Source organism: Oncorhynchus gorbuscha, linkage group LG01 (genome assembly GCF_021184085.1).
Source record: "Oncorhynchus gorbuscha isolate QuinsamMale2020 ecotype Even-year linkage group LG01, OgorEven_v1.0, whole genome shotgun sequence".
NCBI lineage: Eukaryota > Metazoa > Chordata > Actinopteri > Salmoniformes > Salmonidae > Oncorhynchus > Oncorhynchus gorbuscha.
The window spans coordinates 53,599,501-53,616,621 of record NC_060173.1 but is presented as its reverse complement, the minus strand read 5'-3'; the positions used below and the strand labels follow the sequence as shown (position 1 = coordinate 53,616,621).

The window sequence follows — 17,121 nt, the reverse complement described above, 5'->3', positions numbered from 1 at the left end:
CTGTTGTCTCTGCCTGCTGGTTGCTATATATGCGAGAGAGCATGCTCACATGAGAGAGGCAATGCGCACTTACAAAGACCCGAAGAGTGACAATTATTTTCAGTGGAGATCTTATATGCTTTGTTCTATGAGCTAATCTTCATCGGCTAACATCACTTTTTTTTTAAGCATTTATGTACAGTAATCAACACAATCAGATAAAGGCTTCATAATTCATAAAGGTAATGTTAACTGACTGATGTTATCTCATAGAACAAAATGTATAAGATCTTCTAAGCCCGTGTTAACCTCATACATTATTTTCGCCAAATATGCCAAAACATTCTTTCCCCATTCATATCCCCAATTGGAATGGCCAACAAACCAGAGGTAGAAAATGTAAACTAATTTTATTTTTTTAGGATGAGCTCTATTATAAAGTATTGTTCTCCCATATTAGTATTATTTAACCCTGTAAATCATAGGAATTTATGGTTTTGGGTGTATTATTCCAACAACAGCAAAATTTTATTTATCCCAAAATGTAATAGCTGTACTTTTAATTTATGGTTTACGTAGCTAGTTAGCAAGTGAATGGTCCCAAGTTGTTGTACCGAGTTGACAAGTCGTTCCTCTGATAGGTTGTGAATGCGGCATAAGTCCTGTTCATGCGGTCACCCCCCCCCCTCCCCCTCCAAACATTGATGTTAAATTTTTTTTGTTGATGTGATGGAAAATGCAATATTGTCCTGAAATCCATATTGACATGCACTGTCTGCTACCAGAGGTTTAATACAAATATATCACTTCTCATTGGAGTATGCTGTCATTTAACCAGCATTTTTTTTGCTTTGTATGGAAAGCCATCAACAGCTTGAGTCTAACATTCGGTGTTGTCACCCTCCTAAATTACCATGCTACGGCAAATTGAGCAACATAATAGCAGAGTGTGCAACAAGACAGTGGAGCACCTGTCAATTGAAACAGCGGGAAAAAACTGAAAGCAACTATATCAGACCTAATTTAGGGTATCACAAGTTTTCACCTTGGTTTTCTTCACATTTTATTGTGTTACAAAGTGTGATTAAAATTGATAGAATTACTCTGTATTGTCAAAAAAAAAATTTTTTTAAATTAATGTTATACCTTGATTAGATAAGTAGGTGGTTTGAAATCTTCTTAGGTGGTTAGAAATCAGATACAAATCTGATTCCTGGCCTTGCGATTTGTCTGAACAGTTAAATTGGATTTATTTGCCCTCAGGTGGTTTTTAGACGGTTATTTGACAAACTGTGGGGCAAAAAAGTATTTAGTCAGCCACCAATTGTGCAAGTTCTCCCACTTAAAAAGATGAGAGGCCTGTAATTTTCATCATAGGTACACTTCAACTATGACAGACAAAATGAGAAGAAAAAAATCCAGAAAATCACATTGTAGGATTTTTTATGAATTTATTTGCAAATTATGGTGGAAAATAAGTATTTGGTCTCCTACAAACAAGCAAGATTTCTGGCTCTCACAGACCTGTAACTTCTTCTTTAAGAGGCTCCTCTGTCCTCAACTCGTTACCTGTATTAATGGCACCTGTTTGGACTTGTTATCAGTATAAAAGACACCTGTCCACAACCTCAAACAGTCACACTCATACAAGACCACTGATAATCTCCCTCAATCTGGGGCTCCACGCAAGATCTCACCCCGTGGGGTCAAAATGATCACAAGAACGGTGAGCAAAAATCCCAGAACCACACGGGGGGACCTAGTGAATGACGTGCAGAGAGCTGGGACCAAAGTAACAAAGCATACCATCAGTAACACACTACGCCGCCAGGGACTCTAATCCTGCAGTGCCAGACGTGTCCCCCTGCTTAAGCCAGTACATGTCCAGGCCCGTCTGAAGTTTGCTAGAGAGCATTTGGATGATTCAGAAGAAGATTGGGAGAATGTCATATGGTCAGATGAAACCAAAATATAACTTTTTGGTAAAAACTCAACTTGTCGTGTTTGGAGGACAAAGAATGCTTAGTTGCATCCAAAGAAGCATGGGGGTGGAAACATCATGCTTTGGGGCTGTTTTTCAGAAAAGGGACCAGGATGACTGATCCGTGTAAAGGAAATGGGGCCATGTATTGTGAGATTTTGAGTGAAAACCTCCTTCCATCAGCAAGGGCATTGAAGATTAAACGTGGCTGGGTCTTTCAGCATGACAATGATCCCAAACACACCGCCCGGGCAACAAAGGAGTGGCTTCGTAAGAATTATTTCAAGGTCCTGGAGTGGCCTAGCCAGTCTCCAGCTCTCATTTACATTACATTTAAGTCATTTAGCAGACGCTCTTATCCAGAGCGACTTACAAATTGGTGCATTCACCTTATGACATCCAGTGGAACAACCACTTTACAATAGTGCATCTAAATATTTTAAGGGGGGAGGGGGTGAGAAGGATTACTTTATCCTATCCTAGGTATTCCTTAAAGAGGTGGGGTTTCAGGTGTCTCCGGAAGGTGGTGATTGACTCCGCTGTCCTGGCGTCGTGAGGGAGTTTGTTCCACCATTGGGGAGCCAGAGCAGCGAACAGTTTTGACTGGGCTGAACGGGAACTGTACTTCCTCAGTGGTAGGGAGGCGGGCAGGCCAGAGGTGGATGAACGCAGTGCCCTTATTTGGGTGTAGGGCCTGATCAGAGCCTGGAGGTACTGAGGTGCCGTTCCCCTCACAGCTCCGTAGGCAAGCACCATGATCTTGTAGCGGATGCGAGCTTCAACTGGAAGCCAGTGGAGAGAGCGGAGGAGCGGGGTGACGTGAGAGAACTTGGGAAGGTTGAACACTAGACGGGCTGCGGCGTTCTGGATGAGTTGTAGGGGTTTAATGGCACAGGCAGGGAGCCCAGCCAACAGCGAGTTGCAGTAATCCAGACGGGAGATGACAAGTGCCTGGATTAGGACCTGCGCCGCTTCCTGTGTGAGGCAGGGTCGTACTCTGCGGATGTTGTAGAGCATGAACCTACAGGAACGGACCACCGCCTTGATGTTAGTTGAGAACGACAGGGTGTTGTCCAGGATCACGCCAAGGTTCTTAGCGCTCTGGGAGGAGGACACAATGGAGTTGTCAACCGTGATGGCGAGATCATGGAACGGGCAGTCCTTCCCCGGGAGGAAGAGCAGCTCCGTCTTGCCGAAGTTCAGCTTGAGGTGGTGATCCGTCATCCACACTGATATGTCTGCCAGACATGCAGAGATGCAATTCGCCACCTGGTCATCAGAAGTGGGAAAGGAGAAGATTAATTGTGTGTCGTCTGCATAGCAATGATAGGAGAGACCATGTGAGGTTATGACAGAGCCAAGTGACTTGGTGTATAGCGAGAATAGGAGAGGGCCTAGAACAGAGCCCTGGGGGACACCAGTGGTGAGAGCGCGTGGTGAGGAGACAGATTCTCGCCACGCCACCTGGTAGGAGCGACCTGTCAGGTAGGACGCAATCCAAGCGTGGGCCGCGCCGGAGATGCCCAACTCGGAGAGGGTGGAGAGGAGGATCTGATGGTTCACAGTATCGATGGCAGCCGATAGGTCTAGAAGGATGAGAGCAGAGGAGAGAGAGTTAGCTTTAGCGGTGCGGAGCGCCTCCGTGATACAGAGAAGAGCAGTCTCAGTTGAATGACTAGTCTTGAAACCTGACTGATTTGGATCAAGAAGGTCATTCTGAGAGAGAGATAGCGGGAGAGCTGACCAAGGACGGCACGTTCAAGAGTTTTGGAGAGAAAAGAAAGAAGGGATACTGGTCTGTAGTTGTTGACATCGGAGGGATCGAGTGTAGGTTTTTTCAGAAGGGGTGCAACTCTCGCTCTCTTGAAGATGGAAGGGACGTAGCCAGCGGTCAGGGATAAGTTGATGAGCGAGGTGAGGTAAGGGAGAAGGTCTCCGGAAATGGTCTGGAGAAGAGAGGAGGGGATAGGGTCGAGCGGGCAGGTTGTTGGGCGGCCGGCCGTCACAAGACGCGAGATTTCATCTGGAGAGAGAGGGGAGAAAGAGGTCAGAGCACAGGGTAGGGCAGTGTGAGCAGAACCAGCGGTGTCATTAGACTTAGCAAACGAGGATCGGATGTCGTCGACCTTCTTTTCAAAATGGTTGACGAAGTCATCTGCAGAGAGGGAGGAGGTGGGGGGAGGGGGAGGAGGATTCAGGAGGGAGGAGAAGGTGGCAAAGAGCTTCCTAGGGTTAGAGGCAGATGCTTGGAATTTAGAGTGGTAGAAAGTGGCTTTAGCAGCAGAGACAGAGGAGGAAAATGTAGAGAGGAGGGAGTGAAAGGATGCCAGGTCCGCAGGGAGGCGAGTTTTCCTCCATTTCCGCTCGGCTGCCCGGAGCCCTGTTCTGTGAGCTTGCAATGAGTCGTCAAGCCACGGAGCGGGAGGGGAGGACCGAGCCGGCCTGGAAGATAGGGGACATAGAGAGTCAAAGGATGCAGAAAGGGAGGAGAGGAGGGTTGAGGAGGCAGAATCAGGAGATAGGTTGGAGAAGGTTTGAGCAGAGGGAAGAGATGATAGGATGGAAGAGGAGAGAGTAGCGGGGGAGAGAGAGCGAAGGTTGGGACGGCGCGATACCATCCGAGTAGGGGCAGTGTGGGAAGTGTTGGATGAGAGCGAGAGGGAAAAGGATACAAGGTAGTGGTCGGAGACTTGGAGGGGAGTTGCAATGAGGTTAGTGGAAGAACAGCATCTAGTAAAGATGAGGTCGAGCGTATTGCCTGCCTTGTGAGTAGGGGGGGAAGGTGAGAGGGTGAGGTCAAAAGAGGAGAGGAGTGGAAAGAAGGAGGCAGAGAGGAATGAGTCAAAGGTAGACGTGGGGAGGTTAAAGTCGCCCAGAACTGTGAGAGGTGAGCCGTCCTCAGGAAAGGAGCTTATCAAGGCATCAAGCTCAGTGATGAACTCTCCGAGGGGACCTGGAGGGCGATAAATGATAAGGATGTTAAGCTTGAAAGGGCTGGTAAATGTGACAGCATGAAATTCAAAGGAGGCGATAGACAGATGGGTAAGGGGAGAAAGAGAGAATGACCACTTGGGAGAGATAAGGATCCCGATGCCACCACCCTGCTGACCAGAAGCTCTCGGGGTGTGCGAGAACACGTGGGCGGACGAAGAGAGAGCAGTAGGAGTAGCAGTGTTATCTGTGGTGATCCATGTTTCTGTCAGTGCCAAGAAGTCGAGGGACTGGAGGGAGGCATAGGCTGAGATGAACCTTGTTGGCTGCAGATCGGCAGTTCCAGAGGCTACCGGAGACCTGGAACTCCACGTGGGTCGTGCGCGCTGGGACCACCAGATTAGGGTGGCAGCGGCCACGCGGTGTGGAGCGTTTGTATGGTCTGTGCAGAGAGGAGAGAACAGGGATAGACAAACACATAGTTGACAGGCTACAGAAGAGGCTACGCTAATGCAAGGAGATTGGAATGACAAGTGGACTACACGTCTCGAATGTTCAGAAAGTTAAGCTTACGTAGCAAGAATCTTATTGACTAAAATTATTATAATGATACAGTACTGCTGAAGTAGGCTAGCTGGCAGTGGCTGCGTTGTTGACTTTGTAGGCTAGCTGGCAGTGGCTGCGTTGTTGACACTACACTAATCAAGTCGTTCCGTTGAGTGTAATAGTTTCTACAGTGCTGCTATTCAGGGGCTAGCTAGCTCTCAACCCTATAGAAAATCTTTGAAGGGAGTTGAAAGTCTGTGTTGCCCAGCAACAGCCCCAAAACATCACTGCTCTAGAGGAGATCTGCATGGAGGAATGGGCCAAAATACCAGCAACAGTGTGTGAAAACCTTATGAAGACTTACAGAAAACGTTTGACCTCTGTCATTGCCAACAAAGGGTATATAACAAAGTATTGTGATAAACTTTTGTTAATGACCAAATACTTATTTTCCACCATAATGTGCAAATAAATTCATAAAAAATCATATTGGTCCAAACCACAGAAAGACCTCCAAATGTTATCACCTCCCAATGCCGAGAAATGGAAGAGATTATACCAAGAGCTGGGCGGTTTAAACCAAAATATAAATGCAACATGCAACATTTTCAAAGATTTTGCTGAGTTACAGTTCATATAAGGAAATCAGTCAATTGAAATGAATTCATTAGGCCCTAATCTATGATTTCACATGACTGGGAATACAGATATGCATCTGTTGGTCACAAAAAAGTAGGGGCGTGGATCAGAAAACCAGTCAGTATCTGTTGTGACCACCATTTGCCTCATGCAGCGCGACACATCTCCCTCACATTGAGTTTTATCTTGTTAGTCTGTATGTTCCACTCCTACATTTCTACCCTGTTAGGCTAAATTATAGAGAAATTAGCCAAATTTCAAAATGTTGATATGTTTGATAGAGAAGTAAAAATCATGTTCAGGTTTTCACCATTTATGCTAGCTCAATCTTGCTCACTCAACATTTCCCCCAGCTTGGTTCCACCCTGTTAGGATTATGCGCTGGTTGGAAAATGCACCTAAAAAAATGTAAGTGCCTGAGCTTGACCAATATATTTTTCTGACAGTAAAACATGTCCTTTTTCTGATAGAATAGCCAAAATGGATTTCAAAAGTTACGTGGTCCAAAAGGCTCCGCATTGTAGTAATGAATCGACTGGGAAATGTATAACTTAAAATACATTGGATTAGTTAGATGATTTTGAGTTGATAGCAAGCAAGCTAAAGTTATTAGCTGACTGGCTTTGGACTGAACATTGCTAGCAAGTTATGCTAGCTGACGTTAGTTGCTACTTTCTAGCGACAAGATCATATATCCAGTCATTCTCGTTGTCTCAGTGTCTCCCTCAATGTAATTCCGCTCGAATGTCTTCGGGTCTGCATTTTTTAAAGGTCAAGTACAAAATGGAGGACATTAATAATCCCCCCCTCCCCATTTGTGCCCATAGTGCAGAATAATTACTTAAAAAGCTGGACCGCTCCAGATCTGAATGGCAAGAGTGTCTGTAAGCTTTTCTTCCAGCCCAGCACATAACTGATTACAAATCTTACCCAATTGCCATGATTTGTTAAGTTGATTATTTAAGTCCGGTGTTAAAGCTGGGCTGGGACAAAACCCTTCACACACTCTTGCTCTTCAAGACTTTCTGCAATGACCGAAACAGACCAAAGCAGGAGAACAGTTGTTCCAGGTTGAAACAGCTTACCTAGTTAAGGGGCAATAAGACCCAGGGACACCCATTGGTTCTGGAATAGAAAATAAAAAAGGTTTGCAATTTGGCATCAATAACGTGACAGTAATTCTAACTAAAAAAACAAATGTGTGAATATCAATGAATGTAAACCCCACCATAGCAGGTTGGACTAAATAAGGTTACATAAACATGCCTACTACTAATAAGCATCTGCTGTACAGAGGTTAACAGCAAACAGATCAATGTTTTCCCCCTAGTAAAGTTGGCACACTGTTGAATTTTCTTGCATTACTCATCTCATGTGTATTTACTGTATTTGATACTATTCTATGGTATCTTAGTCACTTAATGTTTACCTATCTGTCATTACTCATCTCATATGTATATAGTGTTTTCTATACTATTCTGCGGTATCTCATTCACTTGATAATGTTTACATATCTTGAGTTACTCATTGCATATGTATTCTATACAGACTCTCTGACATCGCTTGTCCATATGTATATAGTCTTAATTCATTCCTACAGTACTTAGATTTGTGTGTATTGGGTATATGTTGTGTCATTTGCTAGATATTACTGCTCTGTCTGAGCTAGAAGCACAAGCAAATTAGATTTGATTTGAGAAAGGATGCTAATCAGTCCATCTCTGAAACCTCTCAAAAAGCTAGACCAAAATAATACAGCTAGCTGCTAGGGTAGCTACAAGGCAGGTAGTACTTGAAGTACTCCCCTACAGACACAAACAAACATTATCTAGAACGCTTAGCCTCACCATCTAGGTTAGCTAGCTAGTTAACTAGCAAGCTAGACAGTTTTTTTAATAAAAGCCAAAGTAAGCTAATGTAGCCATCTAGCCAGCCTAATGTTGCTTACAAGCTAGCAATCATCAGCTAGCTCGCTAGGTAACGGGTATTGTGTAAACCTGAAAACTTGCCCAAGACAGTTCACATAATTGTTCATAAAAAAATGGAGCCAGTGTATTTATTACAAAAAAAGAAAAAGATTAATCAGTCGCAATTTTAGTAAATTAGTTGCATTCATCCTCAACACATTTCAAGTTACACATTTGCAAGTGTTGTATTTATTCACACAAAGTTACGTGCTTGCGAGTGTTTTTGCATTTATTCTCAAAAGAAGTTACATGTTTGCTAATATTTTTTGCAACTACAAAACTGATTTATACAGGTGCAACTCACATGTGACTCCCCGCCTCGATTCGGTCTTATATAGAAACATTTTTTATTGTATTTTTATATTGGACAAAAGTAGAGACTCAGAGCTAGAAAATGGTATATCATCTACTGCAGTTGAGGGACAATGGGGAAAGTAATTCTGCTTTGATAGTTTATAAACTTGTACCCCACTTTGAAGAAAATGGCCCTTGAATGTTTTGGTACACCTACTGGAGAGCTCTTCTTTGTCTACACCCATTATGCGTTGTTCGCACCCTCTTAAGCCTTAGCCCCACCCATCTTTTTTAGGATTCACATGTGAGGCCATGTGCTAAACAGAGTGAATAGTGTAGGAAATAACCAAATATTTCACGACTAAAAGTGGTGAAAGTAGTAGCAAAAAGTAGTAGCACAAATACACTTTATCTAGTTCTTGGCATATATCCTAATCTGACTTTGGTGCAGGTCATGCTGTTCTTCTTATTCCAGTCTCTGGTAAACACACTATATCAAATATAATCTATGTTCATTTGTCACATGCACAGGATACCGAAGGTGTAAACGCTACAGTTAAATGGTTGCTGAAATAGAAAGTGTCCAGATAACAATGATAAAATATTAATAAATTGATTGGTCATGTGAAAGAAATACTATAACAACCCCCCAGCTAAGTGGATGGGTCACTATTGTCTAGACATGTAAACATGTACACACGTTAATGAGATACAATAGATGGCCGTAATCACCCCAATAATTAGCAATGCAAATGGATTTCTGATACACAAATAATATTACTACGCAGATCATACACGTAAAGTCAGCTAGAGAACCAGCAAGCTAACGTTCGCTAGCTACCTAACAGTACGCTTTAAGTTGCAATGAAAATGACTTTCTGACAAAATTAGAAACGTATAATATCTGAAAATGTAGCTGGACACTTACCCGTATACACGGATGAACGCATCACAGGCAGACTGCTACACCTTTAACTCCATTTTGTTTGTAGTTACACCTGGTTTGGCCTGCGTTGTGTCAAGTCACTCCGGTTCACACTCACCGTAGGTGTAGTCCATTACAACAAAAATTCAGGTCAGCAATGTTTTTGAGAGCAGTCCATGTTGTAGAGAGCAGTCCAACGTTAGGTCTTTAAAAAAAACCTGCGGTAGCCAGAATTACCTCCACATACTGAGCAGCTCACGTTATAGACAGAAGCACTCTACATGGCAGAGCAGTCCGAACTCCTCTCAGCATGTCCAGCCCATCCATTATCTCAGCCAAATATGGCTAGCAGGAAGGTTCCTCATTTTTTTCATGGCTAAACCAACCAGGCTCATAATTAAACAATTATATTCATATTTACAGATGGCATGCATATTTGTTATTAATGCACATGAAAGTTCACATGTTCCAGATGGCATTTCTGCCAAAGAATGCATTTTGATTTTCAAAAATAAATAATAAAATGTAAAATTGCCTCCTGTGAAGTAGTGACGTGCGACATACGACTCAATTCTTGAAAAGGGTCACAACTTTTACGTGCAAATCATACTTTACATGCTTGTACACTTATGTCTCTAATTACTTTCATATATTCCGCTCATTAACTACAACTTTAGTGTGGAAGGGTGATATTTAAGAAATATTATGTTTTTATTCAAATTCAATACTGTATTGAGCAGTTAAATGAGCAATTGACACTTTTCAACCTGTGTTTATGTTTGACCAGCAGCTGTCAGTTCCTGTGACCCGGGGGTCCTGTGGTCATACCTCACCTCCCACCACGACCAGCGGAGGGTCACCGAGTGGATTGAGAGCCTAGCCGCCCAGAATGGTGACCCTTCCAGCGCCCCCCAGTGGCCCGCCCTCACGGCAGAGGTGGTCAACAACAACACCCGGTGCAGTGCCCACATGAGGAACCACATCCTCTACATGTTGGCCAGGTAGACCCTATTCTGGGATCATCTTTGTCCTGTTTGAGGACAGTAAAGTATTAACTATCTGTTCATCTCTCGTGGATGCATGTAAAATAGGATGGTATCGTAAGACTCCTTAAAAACACGGCACTTCGCCAGGGTTACATCTTAGTGGGCGTGGCTTATACTGGGTACAGTGCACTTTTTTGTATTTATTTTTATTTAGCCTTTATTTAACAAGGCAAGTCAGTTAAGAACAAATTCTTAGGCAAACTTTGTGCCCGATGCGCATTCATGTAAAAACGTTTTACCAGACACAAACTCCGTCGACACGAAGTGATTGTGAGTTAAGATATTTGTAGGCAACTAGTGTTGCACTGTACACCGAAGCTTGGTTCATTACTATAATTTTTTGTGAAATCATCTAAAAGTATTGAAGTTATTAGAAAAAGTATTTGCCCAAGTTTATCATAAGACATGTACAGAATGTACACTACTGGTCAAAAGTTTTACAACACCTACACATTCAAGGGTTTTTCTTTATTTTTACTATTTTCTACATTGTGGAATAATAGTGAAGACATCAAAACTATGAAATAACACATAAGGAATCATGTAGTAACCCAAAAAGTGTTAATAAACAAATCAAAATGTTTTCTATTTGAGATTCTTCAAATAGCCACCCTTTGCCTCGATGACAGCTTTACACACACTTGATATCGGTCAAATATCTGACAAATATGTAAAGACACTGAAGCAGCAAACTTTGTGGAAATTAATATTTGTGTCATTCTCAAAACTTTTGGCCATGACTGGACACTGTAGTTGTTTACCAAGATGACATTGAATGTTCCTGAGTGGCCTAGTTACAGTTTTCACTTAAATCGGCTTGGAAATCTTTGAAAAACCTTGAATGGCTGTCTAGCACTGATCAACAACCAACTTGACAGAGTTATAATGTGCAAATATTGTACAATACAGGTGTGCCAAGCTCTTAAACCATGTTCACATTGCAGGCCTTAATGCTCAAATCAGTTTAGTTTTTAAAATCAGTTTTGGAATAATGCCTGTCCAAACAGCAAGTTACAAGTGACCAAATCGGATTTGTGTATGTTCAGACAGCAGTCATTTGCTGACATGGCTACCCTAGTTGTCATAGTGACAACAGGTATGTGTGTGCAGGGATTTTGATTGGTGGTGGTTCTCCTGTTTCCTATCACTTAGAAGTTATGTAGCAAGCTTAGGTGACATCAATGCCTGCCATGTATGTTTGCCAGTTGTTTTGAATGTTCAAAATCATAAGGTAAGAACACTTTTAAAGCCTCGAAGGATAAGATGATCCAACTTTCAAATTGAGTCCTTTTTGGCTAGCCACAACAGTCAACTAGCTAGCTAGGTAGCTGTTTAGCTTTCTAGCACATTCACTAATTTGTTTCCAAACAATTTACAAGCTAATTAGCTACCACATGTTATTGTCAAACTGTCAACCGAGTACTTAGCAACCAACAACGTATGCCAAGAAACCGTCTAAAAAAACAAACACTTCAGGGCAAATAAATCAGATTTTACTGTTCAGATACAAGTCACATGGCCAGGAATCAGATTTTGACTTTGGATTGAAATATCAGATTCCATGTGCTTTTTGGTTGTTCAGACTGCAGGAAAAAGAACAGATTTGAATCGGTTATGCAAAAAAAAAACTTAGATTTGAGTCACTTCAAACTGCCAATGTGAACAAGGCTTTAGAGACTTAACCCAGAATGACTCACAGCTGTAATCGCTTCCAAATGTCATTCTAACATGTATTGTCGCAGGGGTGTGACTACTTTATGTAAATTTGATTTCTTTATCTAATTTTTAAATAAAATTGCAAAAAAATCTATAAACGTGTTTTCACTTTGTCATTATGAGGTATTGTGTGTAGATGGGTTAGATAAAAACTAAATGTAATCAATTTTGAATTCAGGCTGTAACACAACAAAATGTGCAATAAGTCAAGGGGTATGAATACTTTCTGAAGGCACTGTATGTTTAGTAGAAGAACTAATGGAGCCAAAATCTTAAAAATAAAGAAAATGTATTATATTGAGGTGCTTCTTTCTGGATTAGTAGGCTTACTTGCGAGCCCACCATAGTAGAAGCAGAGAAGCAACCTTAAAGTAAAAAATGTACGACACTTGCCAAACTGGTATTGCACCCTACACTGCTGAATACATGTAATGAATAGTCATATACAGCATATTACACTAGATATGTAATAAAGCTATGTTAGCTGCTAACCTCCATCACCCACCACTCTCTTTGCAGGAGAGGAGTGTTCATCCAGGCCGAGATGGCTGATTTTGAGCAGCTGTTGTGGAGGCTGGGCCAGGCAGGTGGGGTGATGCAGGCCAGCCCACCCATTCCCCAGTACCGCTCCCCTCAAGGACATGACTTACACACACGCTTCATCCACCACTGTTTGGACAATGGCCTTCGCTACCTGCTCTACACCTACCTGGAGCACAACAGGTGAGGGAAAAGGACAATCAATATTTCATGACTATTTGCTAGGAGGAGGCTATGACTGAATCTCAAACTGAACACTTGGCCCCAGGGCCCTTTGTCTTGAGTGGCCACTTGCTGATGTGTTCAGTGTTTCCAAAAGATTTTCAGTGAGAATGTCTATGATATCCTGGATAATCCGAGTTACTCGACTCACAGCAAAGGAGAGCTGTGACACGCTGGTCTGGATAGGAGGCCATTATATATGCAGTATTCGCACAATTTTTCATTGAGAATCACTATTGGCTCCTTAATTTGTCGCTAGATTACATTTTGCCATTGCCGCAACAAAGTCACAGCACCAATATGCCTTGCTGCGGCACAGGTGCGGGCGTCAGTTGAGTATGGCAGTCGCCATACCCTAGCTCAAGACCAACAATTTAAAGTAGGCCATTTTTTGTGGGAACTAATATCATTCCAATCCCGATTTAACATACAATATCTGTTTAGAGTATTGCTTGGCTGGCTTTAGGACCATGGGGAACATCGCTCGGCCTGGGCTCCTTTTCTCTCACTTTTAGAATGCAGAGTGTGCCAGTGTGCTTTGCCAATCAGCTGTTTCGGCAAAAATACACATGTCCTCTTTTTGGCTGCAAAGACGACAATTGTAGGCTATAACATAAACTCAGCAAAAAAGAAATGTCCTCCCACTGTCAACTGTGTTTATTTTCAGCAAACTTAACAGGTGTAAATATTTGTATGAACATAAGATTCAACAACTGAAACAAACTGAACAAGTTCCACAGAAATGGAATAATGTGTTCCTGAACAAAGGGGGGAGTCAAAAGTAACAGTCAGTATCTGTTGTGGCCACCATCTGCATTTAGTACTGCAGTGCATCTCCTTCTCATGAACTGCACCAGATTTGCCAGTTCTTGCTGTGAGATGTTAACCCACACTTTCACCAAGGTACCTGCAAGTTCCCGACATTTCTGGGGGGAATGGCCCAAGCCCTCACCCTCCGATCCAACAGGTCCCAGACTTGCTCAATGGGATTGAGATCCGGGCTCTTCGCTGGCCATGGCAGAACACTGACATTCCTGTCTTGCCGTCTGTAGGCTGTTAGTGTCTTAACGACCGTTCCACAGGTGCATGTCTATTAATTGTTTGTGGTTCATTGAACAAGCATGGGAAACAGTGTTTAAACCCTTTACAATAAAGATCTGTGAAGTTATTTGGATTTTTAAGAATTATCTTTGAAAGACAAGGTCCTGAAAAGGGGACGTTTCTTTTTTTTGCTGAGTTTATGTGCATTATCATGCAGTGACTGAAAGATAATTGAGACAATGCAAATCATTAATGATGACTTATTTGGGAAAAAAAAAAGTTTACTTCTTCTTGCTGTCGACCAACTTAATGATCACACTCTGCCTGCATCCCTAAGCCCAAAGACAGGCAGATGGCGATATTGAGTCGTTTCATCTTACTGTACAAAGGCAATGTAAGCAGCTGTCATTACACTCGTGTCCCGCGTGGGCCAGTTCGTACATAAAACATTCTTCATTCAGCCTGTAAAGGCATCGATTTCCTCCTTACCTCAATTTAAAGGAGAGAAGGCAGGGAATTCGATTTTTTTTTGCATATTTTCTTTATTAAATGTCGAGGAATGCTAGTCCTGGATGTTGTGTATCGCGTTCAGCCAATCATATTGCAGCAGTTTGCTGTTTACGCCTGGCTGAACGCAGGGTACAACATCAGGAATTAGCATTAGCCATTCTAGCATGGTGGTGTAAAATGAGGTTTCATCGAGAAAGTATGCATATTTTCCCAGTTTTTTTCTCATCGCTGCCATGCTATTAAATCGAGTTAAGGTGGGGATGTTTTCAGTACGAACCGGTACATGGGGGATACGAGTGTATAGCCCGCTGCATACACTGATTTTGGAGGGTAAGATGAAATGTGGGTAGATGCTCAATTCGCCCACCTCATTCTCACAAATGTATCCCGCTGTTTATGAAGTTTGCCACATGTTGATTGAAAATGAGAAATTGGTGCTACAATACCTTTTTTAAGAAATACTGCACCTTCAAGCTCAACTCCTTAGCTAGATGTAAACTTGTGCGACTAAAGCCGGGCGTGCACTGCACAATTTTTGGCCCCAATTTAGCTGTCCCAGACATGTTTTTGAGATCGGAGACAAAATCCCCATGTCGTTGCCTACTCAACGCTCTGCCATCATCAACGCTCGTTTAATAAGAGCAGATCAGAGACACAATCTTAGGGCTAGCCATCCCGTCTTTGTAGGCACAATGCTCTTGTAGTGTGAGATGTGCAACGTATGACAAGTTTTGAGAACGGTGATCAGAAATGGCCAGTGAAGCTCGCCAGTAAGATAATGACTTTGCATCACCCAGAATGTGTAGACTGTCGAGCAGGAGCGATGACTACGACTAGTATCCGTTTATACTTTTAGAAGCCAAATTGTAAAACCGTTACAGCTCTGAAGTTCACAAGCACTGTTATTAAATTCAAATTGTATTGGCTAGATATTTCATCTCTGTATGGCAGAGGCAGCTTTGAGCCACAGCTTGTTCTAGCTACGTTAACAATCTGTTCATGTGGTCACATTGTAGTTTTCGCGAGACAGCGTGGTATTGAGCATCCTCATGATGCAAAAACGTTCAAATTAATTACAGATTTCTTGATGATTCATTCAGACTATTTTGAGGGCGGCAGGTAGCCCAGCGGTTTGAGCATTGGGCCAATAACCAAAAGGTCTCTGGTTCAAATTCCCAAGCTAACAATGTGAAAAATCTGTCTTTGTGCCCTTGAGCAAGGCACTTCACCCTAATTTGCTCCAGGGGTGCCATACTACTTTGGCTCACCCTGGAAAAACAATTTGCTCCAATGTATGTGACAATAAAACAAATATATTTTTCTTTAGTAGTGGCTTTGTTGTTGCTAGGTAACACGCTAAGATTTGTGGTTAGAACTTGCTGCCTCGGGAGCAGAGTTGGCACAGGATGCCCACTTGGTAGAGAGGCTGCTGATAGACACAGTGGAGCCCTCGATCACTCGACAACTAACTGTTGAGATTGACTTGTGTTCGGTTTGAGATTCAGCTAATGTATTGTATTACTTGTATTAGGCGCTTACTGAACTTGGTTTTGAAAGTATTTTAAATTGTCAAACAAACAATCTCCATTTGAAGCTATTTGTGGCTCAGATGACACTGCATTTGTGAAATATACTGTATGTTTTTATAGCTCATGCTCCATCTTTGTTTTCTTTCTTTGTATCAGGTTGACACCCAGGAATTGCCCTGCTCTAGCTGATAATGGTCTATATGAAAGTCACCCATGGTTTGAAATGCTGGTGAAAATGCAAGAGATTACCAGAGACCTCTCAGGTATTGCAGTTTTAGTTATGTGGTGATGGGTTCTGATTTCTTAACCCTTGGAATCATGAAATATACTTATTAATTTCACTGAGGGAGAGAGAGTAATGCATAACGTTTACATTATGTCAGGATATGTTATTGTTAGCCATCAGGGATTCCATGGGAGGAGAAGAGACAGTCGGGTACCAGTCACCATGACAGCCATGATGGCCTGATTTTGACAGCATCAAGAAGTTCTACATTTCTGTTAAAATAAAAGTTTCCAGTCTAAACAGATATGTTCGGTCATCATTTGAACTGACTAGCAAGCAAACAGCGAACTAAAACACTGTTGGAAAGTTGCTTTCGGTTTCCTGGCTTGCTAGATTAGCATATCATAAATACTTCTATTGGTATAGAGCAGGTATACAATTTGGAACACCAGGCTGCTGATGTCGTATTTGTTTTTGACATGTAGTTTGACGAGTCATAACCATTAAATAATTGTGTGTCTCTGTCCTGTAGATCCAGAACGCGTGTTCCAGGCCAGTCTGACCAGTGCCCAGGTCCTCATCCCAGGCAGCCAGGCCATGGTTAGCAGCATGCTCCTGGAAGGACACAGTCTTCTGGCCCTCGCTACCATCATGTTTGCCCCGGGTGGCATCGACCAGGTCTGGACCTTTTTCTCTCCTCAAAAGCATTATATTTGGTAACCGCGTGATGCTATGTGATAACTGCACGAGGGTATCTCACCTTATAATTCTGCCTTCAGCGATTTCCTAGGCAGGAAACAGGCATTTCATGCATAAGCCATTTTTGGAACGCGGTGATCAGGCTGGTTCCACCAGGCTATTGGCCAAAAGGTGAACAGCTCCATCAGTGCAAGACAAAACCTAATCTATTGACTCATACAGTATAGTAAAATGATCACAACAAAACAACCAACTTTCAATGCTCATGTTTTTATTGGGTATGTGTTAGAGGGATTTAATTCCTATATGTTCATTAACCAATTCAATTAT

General features: G+C 42.4%; 1 protein-coding gene across 5 annotated transcripts in view; it reads left to right on the top strand.

Annotated features, from left to right (window-relative positions):
- The window catches only part of spg11 (SPG11 vesicle trafficking associated, spatacsin), a 73,677-nt gene that overhangs the window by 19,782 nt on the left and 36,774 nt on the right, over nt 1-17,121 (top strand). For 4 of the 5 annotated variants that reach the window (XM_046356514.1, XM_046356507.1, XM_046356523.1 and 1 more), the window contains exons 15-18: nt 10,050-10,263; nt 12,544-12,747; nt 16,023-16,129; nt 16,625-16,770. In XM_046356514.1, the coding sequence (XP_046212470.1) occupies nt 10,050-10,263; nt 12,544-12,747; nt 16,023-16,129; nt 16,625-16,770 (671 nt within the window). The remainder of the gene's footprint in view (nt 1-10,049; nt 10,264-12,543; nt 12,748-16,022; nt 16,130-16,624; nt 16,771-17,121) is intronic. The other variant, XM_046356500.1, reaches the window with a different exon arrangement.